This window comes from Anser anser, assembly GCF_964211835.1.
Source record: "Anser anser genome assembly, chromosome: 14".
Taxonomy (NCBI): Eukaryota; Metazoa; Chordata; class Aves; order Anseriformes; family Anatidae; genus Anser; species Anser anser.
Window position 1 is genome coordinate 5,112,506 of NC_139735.1, and position 25,997 is coordinate 5,138,502.

A 25,997-nucleotide genomic window follows, 5' to 3' on the forward strand; every position below is an offset into this window, starting at 1 on the left:
ACCTGCAGTTCCATGTGTGCTGCTGGACGATCGCTGCAGCCCGTCCCAGCGTGGCTCTGCTGACCGGGGCTTTGGCGCTGAGCTCGGGCAGGGGGCGTTTTCCCACTGAATCAGCCAGGCAGGTGCAGCGTCAGCTTTCGTGGCTCTGGCACTGTAGAAGCCAGGAATTATCTGAAGTAACTGGGAAAGAAATTGGGCAAACTCGTTCCCCTTTTCAGCAATAAATCATCTCGGGGAAATTGGCCAAGGCCACTTGGAAGACCCAAGTGATGCTCTCCCAAACACCTTTCCCTTGGGAGACAGCTTAAGAGCAAGATTCGATCTGTAACAGTAGTATTCACTGCTTTCTTACAGATTTTAGATCCCCTCCCCATCCCTCCAGGAGGCCCTGGCAGCTCCTGCTTTCAGCCCAGACGCGCTTTCCAAATGAGATCAGTGCAAGCTCCCTGGGTCCCCAGGCTGCACGCAAACCGCACCTTGAGGGGAACCACCACCAGCTTCCCAACTGTGCTCTTCATTCAGATGCAGGAGAACCATTTACACTCACATACTTGCTGAGTTCCTCAATCTTTTCCAACAGAGGACTAAGAGTTGTCTTCCAGCTACAGAGGAAGCTTGAAGGGGCACAAGATCACCCTAAGGAAGAGCAGTCCAAGACTCAGGGGACCAGGATGGCTTTTAACTCCTGTCCTCTGCTACATCCCAAAAGCAGCCTTTAGATGAATCCCACAATCTCCCTGTCCCTCTGTTTCCATCTACCAGAAGTGGCTAACAGCCTGTCTCTAGCAGGGAAGGACGCCTTGATAAATGTACTAATTATCACCAGACACCCCACCCAGCACGTAAGAACAGAGGCCATTTATTTGCCAAAAAAACTTCCAGTTATAAAATCAGCGCTAGAAAATTGTGCAAATCAAGACCCTGGAACCTGATTAATTAAATCAATGGGAATGATAGAATTAATTTATAAAAAAACTCAAACCTAACATGAAATAGTTTGTATCGATCAACAGACGAAGTCCTTCCACGTGCTGAGAGCAAATCCATTTTTATTCTTCTTAGCGCTGCCGAAGCTGCCGTCCGGCCGCTCAGCAGCACCGCCACAGCCCTCACAGCCCAGCTGCAGCTCCGCTGCCCCATTTGTCATCTCAATGCCCCATTTGTTCCTCAGAACACCGATCATCTTACACACGGCAGTTGTCACGCGTCTTCCCAGCCCCGACCCTTTCAAACACTCCACATTCCTCCCCGCACGTGCTCGCAAACATCACTTGCCGGAAGAGTTTTAAATGGGCCTTGTCAAAGCATCAAAACAGAAGGTGTTCAGGACAGAGCCTCCGATTTCTTGTGCTGCTCACCCGAACGGCCACACGCGCAGCCTCGCGCACCGGGCTGTTCTTTTTGCAAGGAACCACTGAGATATCCGGACGTGGCTCGTAAAGGAGAAGAATTATGCCAGGAGGGTAGGAGAGAGAGACACGACCACCTTGAAATAAATTCAGGCGCCTAACTACAAGAAGTAAAGCCTGTCTATCTGTAACAGAAGCCATTAGGAAGTGATTTAAAGTAGTTTGGAAGTAGGGTTTGAGTGGCTGTTTGAACACCTCCTTCAGAATACAAACATTCACCGGGCTATTTACAGTCCCTGTGGAAACGCTCCTGACTTCACCCAGCCAGGCACAGAAGACCACGATCTGTTCTCAGTGGGAAAAAAAACTTTACCAACTCCAGTGGACATGAACAAGTCACTGGATTTATCTCACTTTAACTGATTTTCAAAAAACTTAAAGAAGCAATACTCGAGACAAGTACTTCCAATCTCTTAGAAACTCAGCTCCCTACTAGACCCGCTGCTGTGTAGATAGCGATTGCTCATTTATTGACAGCAAAATGCTGTGGATCAAGCCTTAGTATCTGCTAATATCCCTGCCGAAATTGGACTTTAATGGTCCAATCCAACTCCCATTAACCAGAAAGGGCTGAGTCCTATTTTCTTTAATGGAGACGTATATGAAGTTGTAGCACTTGGGAAAAATATTAGGATTTTTTTTCCTGACCAGGGGGAAAAAAAAAAAAATCAGGATCAGAAAAAAATTATATAATTTTTTGGACCAAATACTTTTTACTGAGTGCATTTTATCTGATACGAAAACTCCAAATCTAGGGCTACAACAGAATTTCAACTACACTGATGTATTCAAATTAAAAAAACTACAGTGTTGAGAAGTAGAAATCCACCTCTCATTCAGTTGGGCATTATTCAGAAGCAACCCTGGTGATTATTCAGAAGCAACCCTGGTGAAGCCAGGGCAGCTCCAGGAACGTAAATATGAAGTGACAAGGAAATCCAGCCTACTATTCACATCACATATTTCATGCTTCTTTCTATTTCACAGTAATACACCAAGCTAAGCTGCTTATTAGATGGGCACATTCTCCTAACCGCAGCCAGATTTGTATTTTATGTCGGGCTAACCATCAGTACTGACTGCCCTTTAATCATAATACTGCTGTCATTTGCGGTTCCACTTTGGAAGATACTGGCTTTAATACACAAACTGCACAGCTGTTAACGTTGCTGTACCCCAGAAGAGAAAGGCACAAGAGTAATTCCAAGAGAGGGACTTTATTGTAGCCATCCCTGTTTATACAGCCCGCTCGCACATTTTCCTCAAATACTTCTGTTAGCCTATAGGATGCTGTAGCATACGTTGCCAAGTCCCACAGCACACCAATTTGTAAATAATGACCTTCCTGACATGACCTAGTAACAGCTAATAGCTATGCCATAAAGAACAAAAGGCTTTGTTGCACAAAAGGTCTTTTATGGAATGAAAAAAAGCCCAAGTGCTTTTTATGAGCAGGACAGCTACAAGATGCATGCTTCTCATGTGCTCTGCGTGGATTTGAGAAACGTCTAGTACCAGTTAATGAAGTTATCCTAGAAAACACAAACAACCCCCAAAACAGCATTTCAACACGCGCACCGCAGCCTGGCAGCTTATGAATGAAATGCTCCGTAGGTGTTTGTGTACATTTATCATTTACTACACCACATTAAGAAATAAGACTGCAAACGACAAGCTGACACTCTTACAACCCCGCACACCATGTGATGGTGTCTTCTACCAGGGCTTAGCTGGCCTCCTGACCACCTTCTCATCTGAGCCAAACAGAAGGATCCAAAGGATCCAGGTCACCTCTAGCGTCTGAGTACCAACCTGCAGCGACTCTGCCTTTACAGAGTTTTTATTGTGGATGGTTTAAAACAATACACAACACCTGAAATGCTGTTTAACAGAGGCACATGCTGTGAACAGAAGCGCAAATCCCATCCCTGATGTGCACGATTAGCGCGAGGTTCACACTGGCAATCTCCTCGTTAACTGAAAGGACCAGAAACCTCTCCTCCAGGTGTTGGCACAGCAAGCTATGCCCAAGTCCTCCCTTACGGCCTGAACAGAAGGGTCACGCCTCACCTTGCTCTACTCCAGACCCTACTTCCAGCACGCATCCCAAATTCGCATAAAGTCACTGCTCATCTCACAGAGCCAGACATCCCTATCCGACAGCTCACGTAGGACCAAAGAGCCAACTACTCTAAAGGGCAGGAAGAAAGAAAATCTCATCCCTAAACAGCGAGCAGCCCTGTCCTTAATTTGCAAATGCCCACGCTCAGATACTGTCCCTGACTTCTGAAGAACAGGCCACACGTCCCAAATTATTCAGCTTATTTTAAAGTATCTTCAAGGTTACAGGCTTAGCATACTTACCAATTTGTCATGAAAATATATTATGAAGAGGGCAAAATTAAGAGTGTTCTAAACTGTGATCTTCCAAACTTCATTTGCTTCCTGACTTCGTTACACTGGACATGATAGGTGCAGTAGCCATAATTAACAGGACTTAAAAAAACAAACAAAAAAAAACCACCACCAACAACAACCACCAAGCCTCCAACCAAAGCAATAAAAACAAAACACTCCAGCACAAAATTACTTGATTCTGTCAAATCAGGTCTTTGTGGCCATATGCCATGACCCAAAAGAATAAGTCAATAAGCAAAATTAACTACTTCATCCGTCTTTCACTTTGGTCTTTTTCTGCTAATAGGTATTGGAGCTTACCCTCGGAAAAAAGGCACAGGATCCCACAGTGTCAGTGATGCTGGTGACAGTGGGGGCACTGTGTCAGAGACCCCCAAATATCTCCAACTCAAAACCACTGGACTTGCAGCAGCTCCAGCTGTTCGACAGCAGGATGGGAAACAGGAAGAAGCCACCCAAGTAAAAAACACAATCAATTAGCGGATAGCCTACACATTTTAAGGCTTCATACCCCAAACCCAAGGGGTTCTACTGGGTCCATTGTTTGCAGCTCTGTTTGCAGCCTTGGTGAATTATTTCATACTGTGTCACCCTAACAGCCACATCATCAGTGACCCATGTAATTGTAACCTCAGACTCCTTTCTCCACATGCAGATAAAGAAGCTCTGCAGAGCTTCAGTCCCCTGAATAAGACAACAGACTTGAATGAAGTGACAGAAGAGATCAGGAGACCTCAACAGTCATCTTTGTTTTTCCCAGACCCACTGGGTACTCACAGCATCCTGCCTGCGTTCCAGCTTCGGTACAGCAGAAGTGTCCTGGCAGCAGTCCAGGGACTGCCACAGAGCCCCGATGCTTTCAGAGGGCACCTTCTCCAGTCCACGTGGCAGAGCAAGGGGTTGCACAGTGATGTCTGCCTGAAACCTGCTCTTGAGCCCGATTTCTACATCCCTGCATAATCCTCATTCACCTCCTGAGCTCCAGCCCACCGAAAGCATCAGGCCTTTTGTCTGCACCCATGCAGAAAGTTGCAGCTTCTTGCACTCGTGGCTTTTTCTTCTACCTGCTCTGATTTTGGGACAGTAAATTCCCTGGAACACGAGCCCCAAGCCCGGGTGACCAGACCCTGCACGCTATACGATGTTTATACACACGCCTTCGAACAGACTATACACACGTGTTCAAAATTGCTCAGGAAATGAGCCGCAAAATGTGTAAACGACAGCATATTAATAATCTTTTTTTATAGCTTAAATTAGAATCTTTGGAATTTCACAGCCAGAGACTTTTAAATAGGTCAGAAATGTGATAATCACACTTAATGATCGCGCTCATATGTGCTGCATCAGAGCTAGTAGCGAGGGAACCTGAGCAGAATGGATATGAACCACTGGTACAGTCAAAAAAGCATTTAACAAACCTCAAGTGATTTTTACGCCAAAGCCAAAACACACAGCCCGGGCGAGAAGTTGTTTTTGTTTTTGGTCCTCCTTGCCAGAACTGAGCTGTGAGATTTCATGCTGATCTGAAGCTAAGCGCTGTGCCTCTGCACCTTCCTTTTGGCTGGCACTACTGATTAGCAAGACTCCAGATTTGACCACTTACAACAGGAGAGCATTTAGGGATGAAAAGAAAGCCTTTCCCAACTAGGGGATACGCTTTATTATTGCACTTGTCCACACACAGTTCACCCCAGGTATGCAGAGCTAAAACACATTCCTAGGTATCAGCATTTTGATCTCTTAATGAAACCAACAAGAACACACATCGCCATCCCAACAATCATCCAGGCTCCAAACCAGGCAACACTTCACAACATTTCCAAGTTCAGACACACACTTATGTTCTCTTTACAACTGGACCTCATGTACAATACGCCTGATGGAAAAATTGCGGTACAAATGAGAATTTTGGTAAAATGCACCAGAGCTGCTAATAAATCCTGTACTGTCAAGCTACTGATATATAACCAAAAAATTAAACCAGGAAAAAAAAGTCAGCTATATTTTGTGTCAAGCTGAGGAAACAAAGTCAATGTTTGTCTACTGTGAAAGTACAAAGTCAGCAGGGGAGACTGCTTGGAAGCTTATAAGAAAGCTACAGAGAAATGTTTTTTGGTTTCTTTTTTCCTCCAGTCAAAATTGGCTTCTTCTGAAAAACAAAGCAAGGCAAAAGATGAAAGGCCTTCTTTTTTGAAGCCAAAGATGAAGAGTACAAAGAATATTAATGACTAACAAGTCTGTCCATAAATGCCATGAGCTTAGCTGTAGCAGGGACAAAAAGGAGGAACAGCTCTGCTATTAGGTAATGAAGTTTCTGATCTAACCAGCAGCGATGAAGGCTGATTGGGTCATTTAGGAAAGGAGCATTAGTTCAGAAGAACACAGATTTCCCGTGAAGGATAAAAGGTAAGAAGGAAAGATGCCATTATACACATGTGAGCGCTCAGGATGGCTGCGGCTCACTCGCAACGCATGGAGCAGTAAATTCCCAATTAGGGCTCGGGTCTCCCTCCTGCGCGTTCGGATGCGCAGGTACACAACACGTCTGTCCCGCAGGAAATTTAGGAATTGCTTCAGATTTGTCACTTGCCCCACATGCTACTCCCTAGGCAATTCAGTTTCAAAACGTTGTATTTTCATGAATCGCATTTCCCAAAGGAAAACTTCAGAACACAAAGGGGTTTGCCTTTGTCACGGTTATCGAATCCCACGGGGGCCTGCCCAGCCACGGCAGCTTCCCAGGATCCCGGCATCCCCCATGCCAGGAGGGATTTATTGACAAAGGGCAGAGCAGCAGCGGAGGCAGGCGCCCAGCCTCTCACCTTCACACCGCGACGTACAAGCAGCGCCGAGCAACATCAGCACAAAGCACATTCCTCCGCGTTTGACATTCGCCCGTTCGCCTTTGAGAAATTCTTTGAACTTAGGGAAATAAAGCAAAACAAAACCGCAGAGAAAAATAAAGAGCCAGAAGTGACACTAAGCAAACTTCAGATTGGGAATCTGATTCATTTGCCAGCTCACAGGCATACACACCTAGCGTGTCTCTATTTATATGCGTAGACTCAGGCTCTCTGCTCTGTAGAGGCATTCTGAGTATTTTTAAATCAGCAAGAAATCAAGAATCATTGCGCTTCCAGGAGAGATGATGGAAAAATCCCCCCTGGTCTAAGCCGTGACCGTTCAGGTTACAGGAGCCTTGAGACTGCAGCTCTCCTTACAACATCCAGCAAGACGGAGAGCCAGAACAGATAAAAAAAAAAGTATTTGACATTCTTTCCCTTGACAGGCCATTGCTCACTCCTGCAGACAGGCTGTATTTTGGATTGGAGTCTGATCCAGTAGATGATATGAGAAGTCTTTGTGTTAACTTCAGAGGCCTGTGGGATGGAAATTTGGGGAGCATTCTTACAATATGAAAGCTGGCAATGTTTAAGCAAGCACTGCCAGAGAGCTGTGCTGCTGCCCCTGTCTTACAGGGCTGGGTATTAAAAGCTGCAAGTTCAATGCCAGCTTTGTCCCCAACACCCAGCGGTCTCAGCAGATCCCCAAACTCCCAGCATCTCCACCTGAGAAGTGGGGATGATGAAGTGTCCCAGCAGAAGCAGGAAGGTTCGTTAACGCCTGCAAGCACTTTGTAGATAACGAACATCAAGACAGCAGTTAGCAGAGGGATTTTGGGCGGGCAGACATAAATCTGAAGTACTCACATCATCTATGCTTTTAGACAAGTATAGCAGCAGATCCGTTCCCTGTATTTAGTGGTTGTGGGCTCCATCTTCTCAACATACTGAGCAGCCTGCCTTTGATCCAAAAAATGAGCCCAGGGAGAATATTCACATGTTTAATGTTAATCATACGCTTAAATTCTCTGAATTTATAAAGAGGGTAAAAGAGAAAAGCGTTCCCCAGCTCCAAAACAAACACAAATTCCCAGAAGTTATATTTAGGACATGAGTAAACATTTGACCACCAGAGAAACGGCCTCAGCTACACACCTGCTCAGCTTCCGCAGCCCTGAAGAAACCCAGAGGTGGGATAAGCACCTGAAGTGAGTTTGCTGAGACAAACCGTTCCTTAAATAACCAATGTGATGTTATTAGAAAGAAGCACATCGGAGCATTTGAACTACCAATCCACAGGCAAAAAGGGTCCTTGAGCAAGGAAAGGAGGAAAAAAAGAAAACAACCAACAAATGAAGTTTACTACAGAATTCATCACACAGATTTAAACTTACGATTATAAATTTCCTACTACTGATTACTACTACTTCCTTCCTCCTAAATTTCCTACTACTTCTAATTTCCTACTACTGAATCCTTTATTTACTGGACGGGCACTGCCACCAGGACCTCACGAGCACCTCGAGCCTTGCAGCAGACATTGGCAGCACCTTGAGCATCGTCTCCTTAACACTGCATTAGAGAGAACTTAAACACTATGCAAAAGGCTTTAGGACACCCCCTACTTTCCCCTTGAAAGCCTTATTCACTTTAAGCACACCTAAGATGAGAGAGATCAGTGTATCCAAAACTTTTAACTCATTTTTACCTCCTGCTAAACTCCTGGCCTAATTCCTTGGGGCTACAGGTGTCCCACACCTGCTGACTGGGGTGTCCAGAAGTCCGTCCACTTGTATCCGCCCCACCTTGGCTCCTATACAGGTGCCTCAAGTCACTCAGCAAGGACACAGCACTGTTTTTGCACAGGTGAACTCGGGACAGCAAGAGAAGGTACCCACGGCGTCAGGTGAGCTGAGCTCCACCTGGTCGCACGCATGTGCCACCAGAGAGCAAGAAGCACCTCAGGCCACGTCCACAACTACAGCACGGACATCGCCCTGGCCCGATCGGTGTCAGGAGCACAAACAAACAGCTGGCTTCCAGAGATGATTTTCAAAACTCTGCTCAACAAGCATATATAGCAAGAAAAGCCTCAGGCAATTAAAGGACCACTATACAGAGCCTGATTGCTCTAACAGATCTGCAAACATTACCCAGCTTACTCACAGCAACATCACGCTTCACCAGCGACGTGAAAAGGACAAATCACTCTCTCAGTCTAAATCACCCAAGACGCTAAATAAGGTTCCTAATTATTTCAAAGGCCTTTTTTTAAAGAATCCTTTAAGATTATTGTCCCCAAACTTGATTAAATAACACTTTAAATCCTTCCAACTGAACACCATTACGTGAAGTTGACTCGATGCTATAATAGAAATGTTTTCAACTCAACAAATGAATTTTTGTGAAGCGTGCTGTTTTCTAACAGTACACACCACCTTAATTTCATAAACCAGGGGGAGCCTTATTAGTCACATCATACAAAGGGTTAACTAGGTAATTATCTTCCTTGGTTGGCTGAGCTAGAACTGTACAAAACACTGTGCTTCAGAGGAGACAGCGTGTTCCTACCTCCACCTGCCGTAAACCAAAAACCACAGGGGACAGAATTACACCGCTCCATGAGGCTGCAGGAAGTCCAAGGGAAGTTACCCCTGGAGCAGAAATACCGGGTTTGTTTCTCCTCCTTTGCAAGACCCTCTGCTGTCCTAAGGTTTGCAGGTTCTACAGAACACCACCAAAGACAGTCATGGCACCTCATCTGCACGAGCTGGCAGACCCTGCCACTGGGAAAACCCTCTGGAGAGGGCCAAACACCCCAGAGAACACCACTGGGACCTCCTCAGCATGTTCCCGAAGAAGCACTCTCTCTCACGATGGGGTGAGTTGCAAGGCATAACCACAAGCCTGTGCTCTCTCAGAGCATCTCTGACAATGAGCTAAGACCACTGTGATATCAGAGTGCCTCTGCTTTGTTCTGTGCCTCCACTAGAATCGCCCAGGAGGTCAACTCTAACAGACCTTCACAGCCAGGCACTTCTCCCTGGCTAGAACCTGGATTCACCCTTTGCTCTACCATTTCTTGCAATCTAGAAAGAGCTTGAGAGTAACAAATGAACACATTCCCCATCCTCACCCTTTACCCAGTCCTTCCCCATCCTACGCAGGCAGTCCTCCCCCTCCCACCCCTACCAAAGTAAGCAGGACGTGAAGAATCCCCGAAAGCAGAGGCAAGGCGCATCGCATCACTCAGGCAGAGCCACCACCGGGCAGGAGGTGCCAGTGGCTGCGGTGATCCCGCAGCAGGAGCCCGACGCGGGGAAGGCTTGCTGGAACTGACCTTCCGTGCCGCATGGGCTTAGGAGCAGCAATTAACTTCCAGTCTCATTTCCCTCTGACCTAAGTCCAGAACGACTCCCATTAAGTAATTACCGACACGTTGTCACTCTGGATTGTTGTCTCAAACAAAGAGCCTGTGAAGCTGCTAAAACAAAAACAACCTTTTGAACCATGAAATACCTGCCCAGGAAATTTCATCCGTGGCACAGAAGTGAAACTGCAGCACAGGACCACGAGGACCATCAAGTCCAAGGAATGCAAGCCAGACACAAGCAGCTCCTCCTCCGCGCTTCCCTTTTCCCTCTCACCAGTGTTTCATGCTGTGCCAGAGCATCGCTGAGGGGCCGCCGTGGGTCCTCACAGAGGCCACCCAAACCCCCCCGAGCTCTTTGGTGTCACCCAGGGATACCCCGGGTATTACGGCCGGCACGGACAGGGGCTGTGCAGCTGCTCCCGTGCCTCGTTAATTAGGTGCTACGGACACGCTCATGCTGTAAGCGCATCTTTGACATAACGTAGCATGACAATTTCTTCAGAGCCCCAGAAATGCAGAGCATACAAATAAACCTGAATGCTGAAACCATTTCATTGTTCATAAGAATATGCACACTGCACCTGTTACGGCCAAGGGCACTGCCTGTGCCTCGGAGCTGATTATTTCAGCCTCCACCAAACCTGCCTGTCTCGGAGGGCTGTTAAATTCCAGGAGCAAATAAAACACCGCAAAATTATTTCACGAGAAGAAATCATTAGCAGCTATACAGAGACATGTCTTTAGATCCGAGGGAAAGAAAACAATCCACAAACTGACATTTTTCCCCGAGCTTCTCTTACAACAGGAGAGTCCGTTTAAATTAAATTCAGCCGAAAGAAAATAACTCTGAGACTGACACCGGCAAAGTCCGAGCCCGAAACAGAGAGCTGGGAGCCCAGCCGGCCCCGGGCGGGGGGCAGAAGGGCCGGGGGTCGCCCCCCGAGCCCCAGCCCCGCAGCGACCGGGGGGGGGGGGGGGGGGAGCAAGGGGCAGAGCCGGGCGGGGTTTTACCTGGAGGGGGAAAGGAGGAGGAAGAGGAGGAGGAGGAGGAGTGCGGGGAGGGACGCGTCTCCCCGCCGGAGGGACCCCGGGACGGGCCGGGGGCACTCACCCAGCTACGCGCGGCTGCTGCCCCCGCTGCCGTCCATGGGGGCGGCGGGGGGACGGGAGCCCGCTGCGGGCCGGAGCCGCCCCGCGATCCGCCGCATCTGCCCGCCGCCGCGGAGGAGGAGGAGGAGAAGCAGGAGAAGGAGGAGGAGGAGGAAGAGCGGAGCTCGCCGCGCCGCCCCGGAGCCCCACAGCGCAGCCCGGCCGCAGAGCGCCGCCTGCCCGCAGAGCCCGGGATGCGCCCGGCTGAGGTGGGGGGGGCTCGGGGGGGCCTGGCCCGGCTCGGCCCGGCCCGGCAGGTGCAGGCGGCCGGGGCACGGCTCGGCTCGGCCCCAGGAGCCGCTGCGTAACGGGCGGGCTGTTCCCTGACGGGATCGCGTCGTCCTCCTCCTCCCCGTAACTGCCTGGGGCCGGACCCTGCCCGCACCTCCCTCACACCCACAGGGTGCGGGACAGGAACCCCGCGCCCAGCCCCCGGTGCTGACGGACCCGTCAGCGCGAGGATGCTCTTGGCTCACGGTGAAGCTAAGGGGAAGTGTTTATTTGCTTATTTCTTAACGCACGCGTCCCTAGAAAGCAACATGACCAGGCCACGGGTTGAAAGGGAGGATGTGACATCCCGGTTTTACAAAGGAGAGGTTACAGCAAGTGCTGGGGAAGGCTTTTGGAGCACAGCCCCATGTTAGGACGGCCACAGAGGACGTCCTTGCTGGATGACAGGAGCAGCGTTCACCTCTTGCTCTACCTGTGCCCTCCGTGGGCCAGGTAAGCTGCTCCACTTCTTCCCAGCTTCGTTTGCCTTTAGAGCAATTGCCAATGAGGACACGCTAACACAAGCCAGATGCGCAGGCGTTTCATGCTTGGATGTGGGGAGAATGGTTCAAGCCCACAAAATCATCGCGCAGATGACAAGCAGCCAACTCAAGGTTACGATTTCTAGTCGCTACAGGCCCCAGACCAGACTGCTTTTCTGCGATGACTCAAAGCTGAAACATGGCTGTACCATGCCTGCTGACACTCGGGCACTATGAGGAGTGTAAATACCTCGGATAAGCAGGATTAGGGAATTCTCCTAGCCCAGGATGGCAGAGGGGAGCCACATCTGTACCTCTCTCCGTGTGCCAGCCCAGGCGGTGTCTAAGGGGCTGGGCATTCCTGTGCGGTAACACAACGCAGGCTGGAAGTGGGCACCCCAAATCCAAGAGCCCATGTCCTGCCCGCTCTGCTTGCACAGTCTAGCACCTCAGCCATCACCTTCCGTCAGCCTGGTTTTGTTTGTTTAAGTGAAGGCAAGTGACTGCAGTCCATCTGAGCAAAGACCTCCTTCACAGCCCAAGCCCACAATGCTGTCACTCTCCCACTTTATGTTTACCAGCACCACCAATGTGACACCTGCAGATTAAGAAGGGTTTTGCACCAATGCACAGGGTAGAAGGGGTAGCTCTGCCCAGAGACTAGGGCTGCATCAGTTTTGTGCCATTAATTCTGACCTCAAGCCCATGCCTGCCCACACACGGGTTTTCCCTCTGAACAAATTGCCATCCAGATGGGCAAACTCAGCTCCAGGGGAGCAGCTCTGCAGGCCCAGCTTAAAGACAGCTAGAGACAAGTCTGAATTGCCCACACAGGCACCAGCCCTCTGCACAAGGATCGCTGCCTTTTCTTCAGCAGGAACAGCAAAATGGCCCTTGTTTTTGCAACTCTGCTCTACAGATGGGGGGTGTTGCACAAGGCATGCATGGAACGGTTTGCCCTTGTTTTGCCCTTGACTGGGCACCTTTAGGTTTTTGCTCACCCTCTAATACTTCCACGGCTGCTCAGAAGTCAGAGAAGCCTACATGATCACAGAGATATAAGTGATGTTTTGTCTTTCAGCAACTATTTTTCATATTCCTGCTTTCTGTTGAGGATCCCCGGAGAGTGGAGCCACAGGGAAGGAGCAACGTCAGAGACAGATATGCGTGTTCCCTGAGCACAGATGTGACTGCAGCAGATAGCTAGGGAGGCAGGGAGGGATGAAGAAGCTCAGCCATGGTAGAATATTTTCCTTAGAAGGACATAAATACAGAAGAGGTGAGGGAAACACAAAATCAACACAAACTGGAACAAATATGGCTTGAACCAGAAGGGCAGGCAGCCTAGCAGACTGACTCCACAATCTTTCACTTAAGTTCTTTTCTTTAAACACTAACTTTTTGATTTTAAAGACCCATTATAACTACAAGCTCTCAGTCAGGCTTCCTAATCTCCATCTAAAACCAACACATAAATAGCTTCAAAGTTATTACATGGATGACATAGTTTAGTCCTTCTTACAGGATAGACACTGGAAAACATTCACCCTAAACTGGGAATTCTTCCAGTTTGTGAACTCTTGAGTGAGCATACAAGTAGACGAGCAAGCTTACCTTATTGACAACATCCTTGTTTTTCTTATGCCTCTTGGACCTTTCAGCAGGAGTAGGAAGGTCTTCTCTTCCTCACGGTTCTGCAGATCAGTAGTTTTCACCTGTCTCTCATTGACTCATTTTCTACCACGTGGTGCTAAGCTGTTGAGCGTATGACTTCTAAGCTTTGTCAAAAAGAGAAGGAATAGTGAATTTGTTCCACTCTGTTACATCTCCCATCCTCCAGCCATTACTATAAGTAGGTGGTTCAGAGCTGGCTTCAATTTGTTCCTTAGATATTCCAGGGTAATCATCTTCAGGCTTTGCCTGTTTCGCTGTACCTTTTGCATCTGTGCCCCTCTGCAATTTCCATGTTGTTTTCTGAAGGTCTTCTAGAATTAAAAAAACGGGGAAGCTTACTGTAGAATTCAGCCAATAACAGGTCAGTCACTGATTTTGGTCTTTATTTCATTCCGTTTCAAGAATAAATGCTTTCTTAAAGAAAACAAGATAATGTAACTGTTTGCTCCTGAACAAATAAGAGCAATGCCTTTTTTTCCCCTGGTATAAGGCACCTGTCCAACATTTTATTAACTTTGCTAGTTGCATTAAGCATCATGAAGTGCTGAACAGTCCTCAACTGCTAATTCCCTGATCGCTATAGTTTAGTTGACTGTTAAATGAGAAAAAATCATAGCAGGAAAAAAAAGAAAAGACATTTTAGATCCACAATGGCAGAGCTGATTGCACAGTTCTGAATTCTGATCGGCTTCTAGCAGCAATCATACTTTATGGACCACTGGAAGATGATGCTGGACTCATACACTATGACACGCTTCTGAGCTATATGGGTGCAAGTGAGAATGACTGACAGATCTTACGTGTTCAGACATTTATACAAACAAGAAACATTAGTTTTCCATATGTGGATATTTTATGCAGATTTCTAGGCAGATAATTTGTACCTGCTCTTTCATTTTGTTACCTGTAGTATTACATGTGAACATAATAATAATCTAAATTTACATACACAAATTACTGGAAGGTCTGGATCTGGCACACTGGGGAGTAGTTCCTGGCTAGAAACATTAGAGATGTGATAACTATTTAGACAACTATATGAAATGAAATAAGCACCTGTCAAGGGAAAATGCATTGTTAGGAAAACTGGAATTGGTATGTTCTCAAATAAAAATGTAATCTATGAAAAAGAGTTAATCAGAAATTCTCTCCTGCCACTCTCTTGCATTACTGCTTTTCTTGTTTCTTTCTCTCTTTTCCTGGGTGAAAACTTGCCACCCAGAAGCAGAGAGCTGAGGAGGCAGATTTACTGTAAAAGCAGTAAATCACCACTCAGAGCAGAGGGGTGGCAGGGGTCCTGCAGTCCAGATGGTGGCTCTACCTGCAGGGATCAAGCATGTGTGTGCTCAAGGAGGATCCCATCCATGATGTCGGTGCAGCATACGTTGGGACTGGCTGTGCGTGCATGGTAGGTTTGACCTGGGAAGTGTCGGACTTTATATTTTTGGTCCTGACAGTAGCTGAGACCTGAGTTCTGCTCCAGAAATAAGGAAGAAACAAGGCTGGAGGATACCTGTGGAAGAAGCTGCAACCTTCGGACCATGGTTTTGTGGAGTAGATATTATTTTTGCCTTTTCTTATTTGATTATCAGGGTACACGTACTACAGCCAACCAGAAGAAAACTATAAGGAATCAAGCAAAAGAAAACTAGTCAAACTATTGCTAATCCCATTAGTTTATATATGTTGTTTACAATCAGTCTGCTTAAATATTCATTTCCTTACTTCATTAAAGACTGTATCTTTCCAGGACCCTCACCTTTGTCCATGGTTTTGTGGCAGACAGCAGAGATGGGTACCAATTACTCAGCTGTTATTTAGCAAGTACTTCAAAGTACTTTGATGCAGCAGCAGTGTAAATTATCAGTAGCGGGTAATTGTCTCATTTTAATGCATTTTTAATAAGACACCTGGGAGAATGAAGAAAGAGCACAAAACCACCCCAAAAAATCAGTATCTTTGAGTTGACCTCCTAGTCTCTATTTCTGCCTTCCTGCAAAATGGCTTTTTCATATCAACGCACAACAGGGCAGCCCCTCAGCTTCACCCAGCTGTGTGACAGCACCATTCTCTGCCACACCGTAACCCATCTTCCACGGGCAAGGGAAGGAAATGGCAGATTTGTTAAACACCATGGACGGGATCCACAGAGAAGAGGCCCCCAGTCTGCAGATGTTCCACGTCTCCGTCACCTACGTCTGTCTAGGCAACAAAGCCACATTTCCTATGGTGCCAGCAGGCCGTAGAAGAAAAGTTGTCATTCCTTGTCATTTGAAATAGATATGATTTTCAGCTAGGAAGAAAAAAGGTGGCAAAGGGGTACATTTTCTTCATCAGTAACTGACTCCATATTTTTTTGATCAAGTAAGGGAAGATGTTGTCTGTCAGTCGCCAGCTTGGTCTCATTAGTTAAGAGATAAACCCACCCTTCTGATTTCTCACTTACCCAGCTTAGTGTTATATATTCTGTGCTAGTCTCAACACATAACATTTTATTGCCTCAGCGGGGGACTTAATTCCAGTAAGACAGAACTGCCCAAATCTCGGTGAGCAGCTGAGCTTCAGGAAGTCGCTGGCAGAGCACCCCGCTGGCCCTGCTGCTGCGAAGGCCAGAGGGGAAAGGCGCGTGCTCTGAGGCAGCCGCTCACCAAACCACACAAGGAGCTCGTAGATCAGAACCAGCAGCTGGAATTGCACCCAGGAGAAAGAGCACTGGACATTGAGCAATAGGTTTGCTACGTTCTCAGTTTAATTAGAAAAGTACCTATGGTCACGCGTTGCCTATGTGCCAGTTTTCACTGAGGGATTCATCAGGAATTGAAAGGCACTCCCAGTAGGCCGTGAGATTTCCCTAAGATATTCCCCTCACAATTTTGGCAAGTGTCTGTGCTTTTTTCTTAGCATTGTGATAATTTTTACCAGTTGAGGCCTGTCAGCAGTCACAGGCAGGTGCAGCTGGCCCACAGCCACCTCAGGCCATCACAGAAGCAGATCCTCAGCTGCCCCCAGTGACGATGGCTGGAGCCCCTTAACGTAATGGCAATTTCTGTCTTTAGCTCTGACATCTTAATGAGAATCTGGCAAGACATCAGGTCCATAGGAAGACCTACAAGTTCCAGAAGTAGCTTGCAAATAGCTGTAGATGCTCTCTTACAGAGCTATGGCTGTCACAGCTGGGCACAGACAGCAGATGTGCACGTCCAGTCAGTTCTGGCCTGCCCAGGTGCCTGAGCCTGCAGTCACTGAGGGGTTTCAGCTGGGGAGGGCTCTGGTCCAAGCTCAAGACCTTTGGTGCTTAACAGGATAACGACATTTAACACTATTAGCACGCCGACAAACTAGCTGCTTCTTTTGTATATGTTTTAGCTGCTTAACTCATAAAAGAGCTTTGCACATCTGCAGTACTGAGACAAGGGGCTTGTTGAGCCCAGCAGAAGGGCTCTCAAGCCCTTGCTGTGGCTGTGGTGGAGCGCTAGCACAAACACTCCAAAGTTAGTCGCAAAATTCCCCTCGCGTTTTGCTGCTTCTGGGAAACGCCTTGAAGTGAGGTGAGCCGGCTCCTTCCAGAGAGCTGCAAAGCTGCTGGGTTTGTTTGAAGCAGGGGGCAGAGGGGCACGTTGCAACCATAGGTCAGGGAGGGCATCACTTTTGGGAAATGAGTATTGACACACTGAATCTACTATTACAGAGAAAAAAAAAGAAAAGCTCAAATGGCATAGCACTTAATAGCCCTTTGTTGACGCAGATTATTTTGACAAGACCTTCAGGAAACTTACTTTCACACTGCAAGCCCATTTTCAGGCTATTTTTGCCCTTACTGGATTTCGTCTCTTTTTCTAAGATAGATTTTTCTTCTCCACAGATGAGATCCCAGTTTCTTTCCAGACTTGGACAATGGTGCAGTTGAAGAGGGTGACAACAACATGCTTCTTCTCAAACTACCGCACAAAAGCCATCAGTCAGGATATTTACAATAAATACAGGCTCTGAGTGTGAGGGCTCCCGTTTCCTGGCAGTGTTGCTCTACATCGTGTTTTCTCTGGAAGGAATCAATTACATCAGTGGCCTCGGGAATGTGTGTTGAGATGGTTTAATCAGAGTTGAAAAGCACAGTACAGAAAGGGGCTTCAGTTCTTCTGGCTGGACACAACGTACCCAATTTGGGAGCCACTAAGGAACTTCCCTGGTATCAGCCCCATTAGCTCATCTCCATCCAGTGTTAAAATGGCTGGTGGCAGCACAATGGACCTGGTTCAGCAAAGCACTGAAACACACGCTAAACTTTAATTTCTTCAATTAGACTTCAACATGTGCTCTGGGCTGAGGATATGCCACAATGCCCACAGAAATCACAGCACTGTTCAGCAGGTAATTTGTTTTGGCCAGTGAACTCCTCTGTAGATAAAAGTTTTGTCATGTTTCCCGTACTCCCAGCTACTGCTCAGCTCTCCCGACTGACTTTATTCTTCCTTTGCTATGCAGTCTTTCAGGACACAACAATTTTTCTTCATAACATATTTGTACAACATCAAGTACAAATAGGCTGGAGTTTCTATAGCTCTCGTAACACCAATTATTACAACAGGAATGGATTAAGTGCAAGCTTTATTGCCCTTCTAAAACAGAGGCTTATATTTAGACCCTTATCTTTCTCATGCTTTCCTCGGTGTGTGAAATGAGGCTTTGCTCAACCCAGCTTGCTTTAGATCCCCACGGGGCAAACTGTCTGTGGGTGGAATGACATCTATTTGAAAGGAACAGTATTAAGTGAGAAGTAAAGATTAAAAGGTCTGGAAAACTTCTAAGACTTCAGCTGACGTGATGAGCAACACCAAGGTTGTGGCAAGATGACAGAAGCCGCGTTCCTATGTGACTTGAGAAGCTATGGAAATGCAGGATGTTTCTGCAGTAAGCTAATCTGCTGATAAGAACTTAAAGCAGTGGTTAATTAGAGAGCAGGTTCAAGGGAAAGCTCAGCTGAGCCTACAAAGTTGTTGCTCCATTGATAGGGCAGGAGGTTTCAAAAGGAGCACTGAAAGTAGGCAGGTAACCTGCCAGAGACGGGCCAAAGCCCACTCTTCCACCAGTGTAAAATTTACCGTCAGTGGGAGCAGATTTAGGCTGATAATCATCAGAAAGTTTCGGTGAATGCTGGAGCTGGCTGCTTAATTGTGTGAGAGTTGCGAGAGAACGATAAAGGTGATCTAACTCATTATCCAGGGGCAAGTTGTAACACTGCTGGACAAATATTTTGCTGAAGGGTCTTTCCTAGCTATCAGGTTTTTATCTGAATTCTATCACCTGCATTCCTACGAGGAGGAAAAAAGCCTCAAAGAGCAAACCCTCACCAAGAGAAGAAATAGTCTGTTTGACTGACAGTTGTGGGCTTTTTGTTATAAGTCAGATTTTTTCAAAGGGGGTAGGGCCAAGGACCTTCCCTTACAGAAGACCAAGGGTCATATCCGTTACTTGTCTCAACCAACTCGGCTTCATTGACTTCTCTGTTGATTTACAGCAGCCGAGTGTCTCTCCCAAAAATACCGACCAGACACTGAACAAGCAGCACACCCATGCTGGCTCTCCCATCGTGAGGTAAAACATGATTCATACCCGAGCACGGGAGAAGTGGAATGCAAAAAGCAAACAGAAGACAAGGTGAAAAGTAATTACACTTCCTTAACTGCACATTTTTTTAAAAAAAAAAAAGTGAGAGAGAGAAAAGCGTAACACTAAAAATTGTTCATTAGATTCTTTCTCTTTAGAAAGCCATAAACCGTGAAGCCAGGCTCTTTATTGAATCACGTTTTTTTTGGCAGAAAAATAAATATTGTTGTAGGAATTATTGGAACATACATCCAATTAAAATCCTCAAACAGAAACGCACCGTTAATGTAAGAGCTATTAAGCACGGCTGAAATACATAGATCATATTTAAACTGTAAGGAGGTAAATAATCCATTGCTCCGATGTGATTGCCATTGGCAGAAAATGAAATAACACAGAATTATGATCAACGGTGCAGCCAATAATGGAAGCTGTGGCTGCCATCCCTGAAGGAGGCACCACCCAGAAGTGGTGAGTAAAGAAAGTAGTAAGGTAAATAAAGTAGTGGTAAGAGCAAAATGCAGGATCTATGTCGTAGACCTCAGGCTACAAAACCACTCTGAACGCAGAGAGTTCAGCCCAGACGGCTGAAATTGGAGGGCCCAGAGCACTGGGGTGGAGAAGCCTCAGCTAACCTGGCATTATGCTTTGGTGGCATTTAATGCTGCTGTGTGACGGCAGGTGGGTGTACGCGGGTGTGCTGGGCATGGGCTGTTCTCCATTTCAGCCCAAAGTGGAAGGCGACAGTTTGCTTTAATTAGCTTTAACTGGTTCGAATTATGTAAACATTAATTTCACACCTATGGGTTGAGATAATAGATACTGTCAAAAGAAAAAATTACAAGAAAAATGGGTGTGCAAGAGTAGAAAGGGCTGCTGCTCAGTGGTACAGAGGAGAAGAAAACTCCCTGCAGGATGGGCAGAGCAGCCACCTTGAACAGGTCTCCCCCAAAACGGGGCAAAGTATTTTCTTAGTGAAAACAGACTGATTGTTAGTTTTGCCACAGCAGCCTTTTAGGTTTGCTATCTGCAATAGAGTCTGACTTCAGAACCAGCAGAGCAATACTGCATGTGTCCAATATCAAGTCGCAAAACAATCTATTTGCCTTTTCTGTCAGAACACACTGTTCCTACGGGGGCATGATTGTACAGCTCAACTCTTGTGCTGCCTCTGAAAGCTTCTATTAAGACAGAAATCTCCCAGATAATAGAAAACTGTCTTAGGCCCCATTCTCTTGCATCTCAGCTGCTGGCTGTCCATTCAGGAGTTTATAGCAAGCTCATCTTTGCAATAATAGAGAGAGGTCTGAAAAGGCCAGCAATTTCTATCAACATCCCTGTCCCCCTTCCTCCTCCGTTGCCTCTTTTTCCTCCCATGTTTCAGGGAATCCACCATCACTGCAAGACAGCTCTGCTCGAGGGATCTTGCACCGAGTTTGGCAGGCGTCAGGATTTGGCATCATTTTGACCTCTTGTTACAACGTACCGGGGGTCCCTTCCTGGCAAGCTCTGGTCTGAACCGTACCCCACCAGCACCACGCACAACGCCACGTGGATTCCTGGTAACGCGTGGTGTGGAACATAACGTTAGATCCTGAGACACCCCCGGAGCCCCTCACCATCGCACCAGGACTGCCCACAGGAGCAATGAGATTCCCCAGGCCCTTATCACGGCACCAGTGCTGCTCCCCGATGCAGGCTCTGCAGGCAGTGACTGCAGCTGCTCCTGGCTGCCCAGCGGGCAACTCAACAAAACGGAGCTGAGCTGCTAATGACAGCCTCTTCGCTGCTTCGTATCCCCGCTGTGGGACCACTTAGGGCAACATTTTTTCCTAGAGTGATGTTCCAGAGGTTCAGGCAACAGTACAGAGGCTAAACTAGGACTCCCCAAACCAACCTACTCCCTCAGAGAAGCTGAAATCTGCTGGCAGCAGCAGTCTGTGCCCCCCGGAGCTCCCCAGGCTTTCCCAGGCAGGGAACCTGCTCCTGCTTTTCCCATGGGAGGGGATCACAGACCTTAGGCTCTTTTACAGAAATGATGAACAAATACAGGAGAAAGCAGAACTACAGCAGACAGCTGCATTTCATTACTTTCTGATTTAGTCATCCACAGAGCTGCACTTACAAGCGATAGTAAACATTGTTATCTCCGTGTACTGGGTGGGTGTGAAATACAACTTGAAGGACACTCAAAGCTGTTACTGGCTTGCTTTACGTTGCAGATTTCTCTATTAGAGCCGAATTAACTTCTCTGTACTGTATCACAGAAGGAGACTGGGTTTATTTAATATCCAAAGATGCTGGCCCAGACAGGTGGCAACACAGCCTTCAGTCAGCAGATGGAGAGAAGAAAAAAACCCCAGACCATTTCTCTAGTGTATTTGTTTTAACATCTTTCATTGCCAGCATTCAATTAGTCAGCAAGGTTAATCTTTAGCTAGAGCTCTTTGCAAGGACTGTGTTTCTTTCCTCCTCTCTGCCAAAGTTCCCTGTGCATGGAGGTTTTTTTTGTCCAAAAAGGCAGGAACTGACCTGGGAAAAATGCAAAGCTGTCACCTTGTCCCCAGATGCTACCCGAGAGAGCAGGCGGCGCACCAGGCTGCGTTAGCACATCCCCACTGACCCGAGCCTCATCCAAAACAACAACCCCAGCCAAACCACCATGGATATTTGCTCTTAAATGTCAGGCCGAGGAATCCAGCCCAGACATGTCACTTCCTGTGCTGAAATGGCGTTTCAGCAGCCCCACGGCCCCCACCAGCCAGAACCAGCCCTCGCTGCCGTGCCGAATGGGTTTGCTGCAGCTCAGAGCTGCTGGGAGAGGCCGAGCAGAGACACTTCGGGAAAAACAGCAACAAAACCCAACACACCAGCAGCTGTACTTCACACATGAACTCCTTTTTCTGAAGAAAAAGTTATTAAAGTCTGAAGAAAAACTCCAGATTGTGAACTTCAGATCTCCTCCCAGCAGAGCAGCCTTATCTCACCCCAGAGCGAAGTGCAGGCGTGAGAGCGCAGGACAGCCGAGATGGGATCACTCCTTTTCCTTTTGTTATGCGGAAGTTATGGGAAGCCCAAGCCAGGACAGATGATTTGTCTACGTATTAAGTCAGCCAAAGAGCTCGGACTCTTGCAAAACAAAACCACTACCACCAATAATTCAGGCTCTCCAAGGAACACATTAGAGAATGTAAAAGCTGGAGACCAAAAGGCAAGTTGGGAGGTGGGGGAGTACTTTCCTCCCCTCGGCACGAACAAAAGACTCACGCTGGTTGTTCCCAGCACCGTGCCACGTCGACCCATGGCTGCGCTTGGGGCAAGCCTGTGCTGAGCACCGCGGCACGGCCCTGTCCGTGCAGGCTGGCTGAGGGCAGAGTCACCCGAACCACACGAGCTGCCAGGCTCCTGTCGGGGGCTTCCTCCGCCAAAATTCGGTGAAATAACACGCTCCATCGCACAGGATAGACTCACGTCGTTGTAGCTCTGAAATACGTTTGGGGATTTATATTCCTTGACACTTTGGAAAAATAAGACATTGTTGGTTACATTCAAATGGAAAATATCGAGCAATGGGAGATTTTAAACAGCTCTCTACAAGAGTTTGTTACAGGTCCTCTAAGCAAGGAGAGTAACTGGACTATGAAATAACCAGTCAATATAAGAGGATACAGAGAGGCCAAAATCCTAGCAATAGATTGTATGTGTCCGGTCAAACTAGAAAACACTACCAGGGAAAATTAGATTGGAAGTCTCCTTAGTTTTGGTGCTGGATTGTATTTTTAGAGCTGAAGTGTATCCAACAGGGAATGAAGTTGTGCAAAATTTCATTAAGCGATAAAGGGGCTAGGGCTGAAGTTGGGCAGAAGAAGCAGAACAAAGCACAGACGAGGAAGATTTTAAAAGCAAAGCGTGCCAAAGGAGGAAAACAAACCTCTCTGAATGGTGGGCAGGCAACTCCATTTTTCCAAGTACATTATTCTGCGATTAAATGATAAATCTGGGCATTACGTTATTTATTCCTGATAACATCCAACCCTTTTGTCTACATTATTTAAAAAGTCCACAGCTATTTGGCAAACAGGGCAGAAGGAGAAATGTCAGCTGGTCGGGGCTCCTGCTCTGCAGACAAATAGACGAGCAGACAAAGAGTCAAGGAAAGGCTCCGGCGTTTCAGCTGCGTGGCCAAGAGCCACTTTGTTGTAGCATATGGCGTACACTAACGGGTTTATTTTCCATGAGGAGGATGTATAAACTGTCTGCAACTGCTCTTCACACTTGTCACTCTAAGTCAGATGATTTTTTCCAAGGCATCCTGCAAAAACAGCCCCTTGGTTGAAGTCGAACAAAGAATTTGTGGATGCCTTGCAGGTGGGCTGTGCTCGGCCCGCAGAGGGAGCGCGGTACAGCACACGTGGAGCGATATCAGAGGAGCTGACAAAGGCAGACGGACACGATATGAAACGAGAGCAATTAAACAAGGGGGGGCAGGGCCAGAGGGAGGCACTGCTGGGAAGTGGAGTTAAATTCGGGTCAGGGAGGAGAAGCAGCACGTGGCGGCACGGCCCCGCAGCTGCCCCAGCCACATGGGCAGCCCTGGGGCTCTCCCTCCACGCCGGGCGGCACCCGCGGGCGCCAGGGCCGGCACCTGCTGCCATCCCGGTGCTGCAGCCTGCCCCGAGGCCCGTTAGACACCGTGATTAATACGCCGAGACCAAAGTGACTGGCAAAGATAATTACACAGCGAGTCAATTGGCTGGCAAAGTTAATTATGCAGGAAGTCAAATGAGTGGTAAACCAAATGACTGAGGCAGAATAAAAAAACATTTGGCAGTGACAAATGGCAAAACAAGTTACTCCGACAGGGGGTCAAGCGGGCTGGACACGAGACGTGTTTTCCAGCAGCAGATGCTGGCAGGATGTCAGCGAACGCCGGCCGGCAGCAGCAGCGCGGGCTGCACAGCTCGGGCCCCGCTGGGACTCGCACCCCGATCACCCTCGGCCTCGGCCACTCCGTCACCCCGTCACCTTGAGCCACTCAACATCCCGCTGCCTCAGGATGGCTCCAGATGAAGTGTTTCGCATTCCCTTCAGCTGCACGTAAAGCGGCCGTACTGACCTGAAAGGGGAAATACGAAGCAGGCCTGAAGCAGCTGGGTGCATGCCTCGCGTGCTGCTCGCTGCCACCACCAGCAATAATCCCTGCTGCACGCTCAGCTTTAGCTTTTTGCTAAAAAGAAAATAACCCTTCTTCTTTTGCCATCAGCAGTCCAAGGGGGAAAAATGCACGGGCGCAGAGGCCAAATAGTCTCAGACCTAAAGGGACCTGCAAGAGGCTGAAGAGAGGCAGTAACGGCGGCTCTTTATTCTTCACAACATGCAGGCAAACTCCGAAGTGCTGAGATCCTCGAGTGGTTGATTTTGTTCCTTGCTTGTTTTTATGTTGGATAACCCACACAAACATCACAACTACAGACCAAAAATACTACTATGTCCCTAGAAATTAAAGAAACTAAATTTGAGTGACTGAAAAAAGAATGTTTAATTCTGCTATCTGCAAGAATTTGGGGGTTGTTATTATTTCCTTAATTCTACCAGTCAGTTGGCACTGTTGGACAATGCAGGGTTCCCCAAATCTATAGGAAAAGCTCAGGTGTCTATAATGCAAATCTGCACACAATTTCTCCAGTAAAAGAATATAAATTAATGTAAACTTTTCCAAACTGAGTACAAAGATAGTTTTTTCCAAACTATAGCTAGCGTTTGCCACATAAACTCTCTTCTTTACATGCAACATTTTCATATCTTACTCTTGCATTTCATCTGAAAACAAACAGAGTTCTTCTGGGGTGATTTACGCTACTATGGCCAAGAGATAAAAATAAACGAGGAGAACAAACCAAGGAACGCCGACCCCAAAACACTAGACAGTTTAAAATAAAGAAAAACAAATAACAATAGCAAAGAAACAAAGTGGTACATGCAAAATAAATCCTTTCTAGGTCATGCTTAAATTTGCATTAATGGCCTTCTTGTCAAATTATCTCAGGGGAACTTCAGATTAGCATGCGAAAGCAGCATGATACAAACTGGAGCAGTAATACTTGTTTTATTTACCAGACCATTTTCTCGAAAGGCACTAAATATGAGTATTTTGAGGTATTTGACTTTCATCTTTTATAAAGGAAGTGCAGTTGGGAAGAGCTCACCGTAATTAGCAGCTAGTCAAATAGTATATAATTCCTCCCTGTATTTACCCAGCAGTGTGTACTTTAATCATGGGACACATTAAGCTGACCCTAACCATCTCCTTCTATAGACAGCTCAGGAGCTCATTTGTTCAGTTCCTGGATCAGCTCTTAGGAAAACAAATCTTACCAAGCACGCTTAGAAGTAAACATAGGGCATTCCCAAATCTGCATAGGAAAACATATTTAATAAGCAAGATAGTGCAGAAGAAAAGTCAAAGCATTTCATCCGCCACTCTGATGTCTAAGCAAGGTGAGGCCACCTAAGGCTTGTTGCTGGTGGTTTGCAGGGGCAGGGTGGGGTTTTGGCAGGATTTGGGAATTATCAGAGACCCTGGCTGAGGTCCCACGCACGGTGAGCAAGCAACTGGCTACACCGCTGCGTCAGCAGCACGTGGCATACTCGCTGCAGTGGGATTTGGATCCACGCACTCTGTCGGCATGAAATGAGACCTCTGACCCTCATCTTTTCGTCTTATCATGCAGCCGTGCAGAAAGCATGTGTTATCTTGAGGGCACTCGACGTC

General features: G+C 47.2%; 1 protein-coding gene across 5 annotated transcripts in view; it reads right to left on the reverse strand.

Moving 5' to 3' along the window:
- Window positions 1-15,220, reverse strand: part of RASGEF1C (RasGEF domain family member 1C) — a gene marked incomplete at its 3' end in the record, with an annotated part of 81,142 nt that extends 65,922 nt beyond the window's left edge. The window contains exons 1-2 of one of the 5 annotated variants that reach the window (XM_083798361.1): window positions 15,135-15,220; window positions 13,562-13,932 (exon numbers count right to left, since the gene is read on the reverse strand). Coding sequence is in view for 3 of the 5 variants with exons in the window: in XM_083798358.1 (XP_083654484.1) it covers window positions 10,193-10,255 (63 nt within the window). The other 4 variants (XM_083798360.1, XM_083798357.1, XM_083798359.1 and 1 more) reach the window with 4 other exon arrangements.
- Window positions 15,221-25,997: the final 10,777 nt, after the last annotated feature.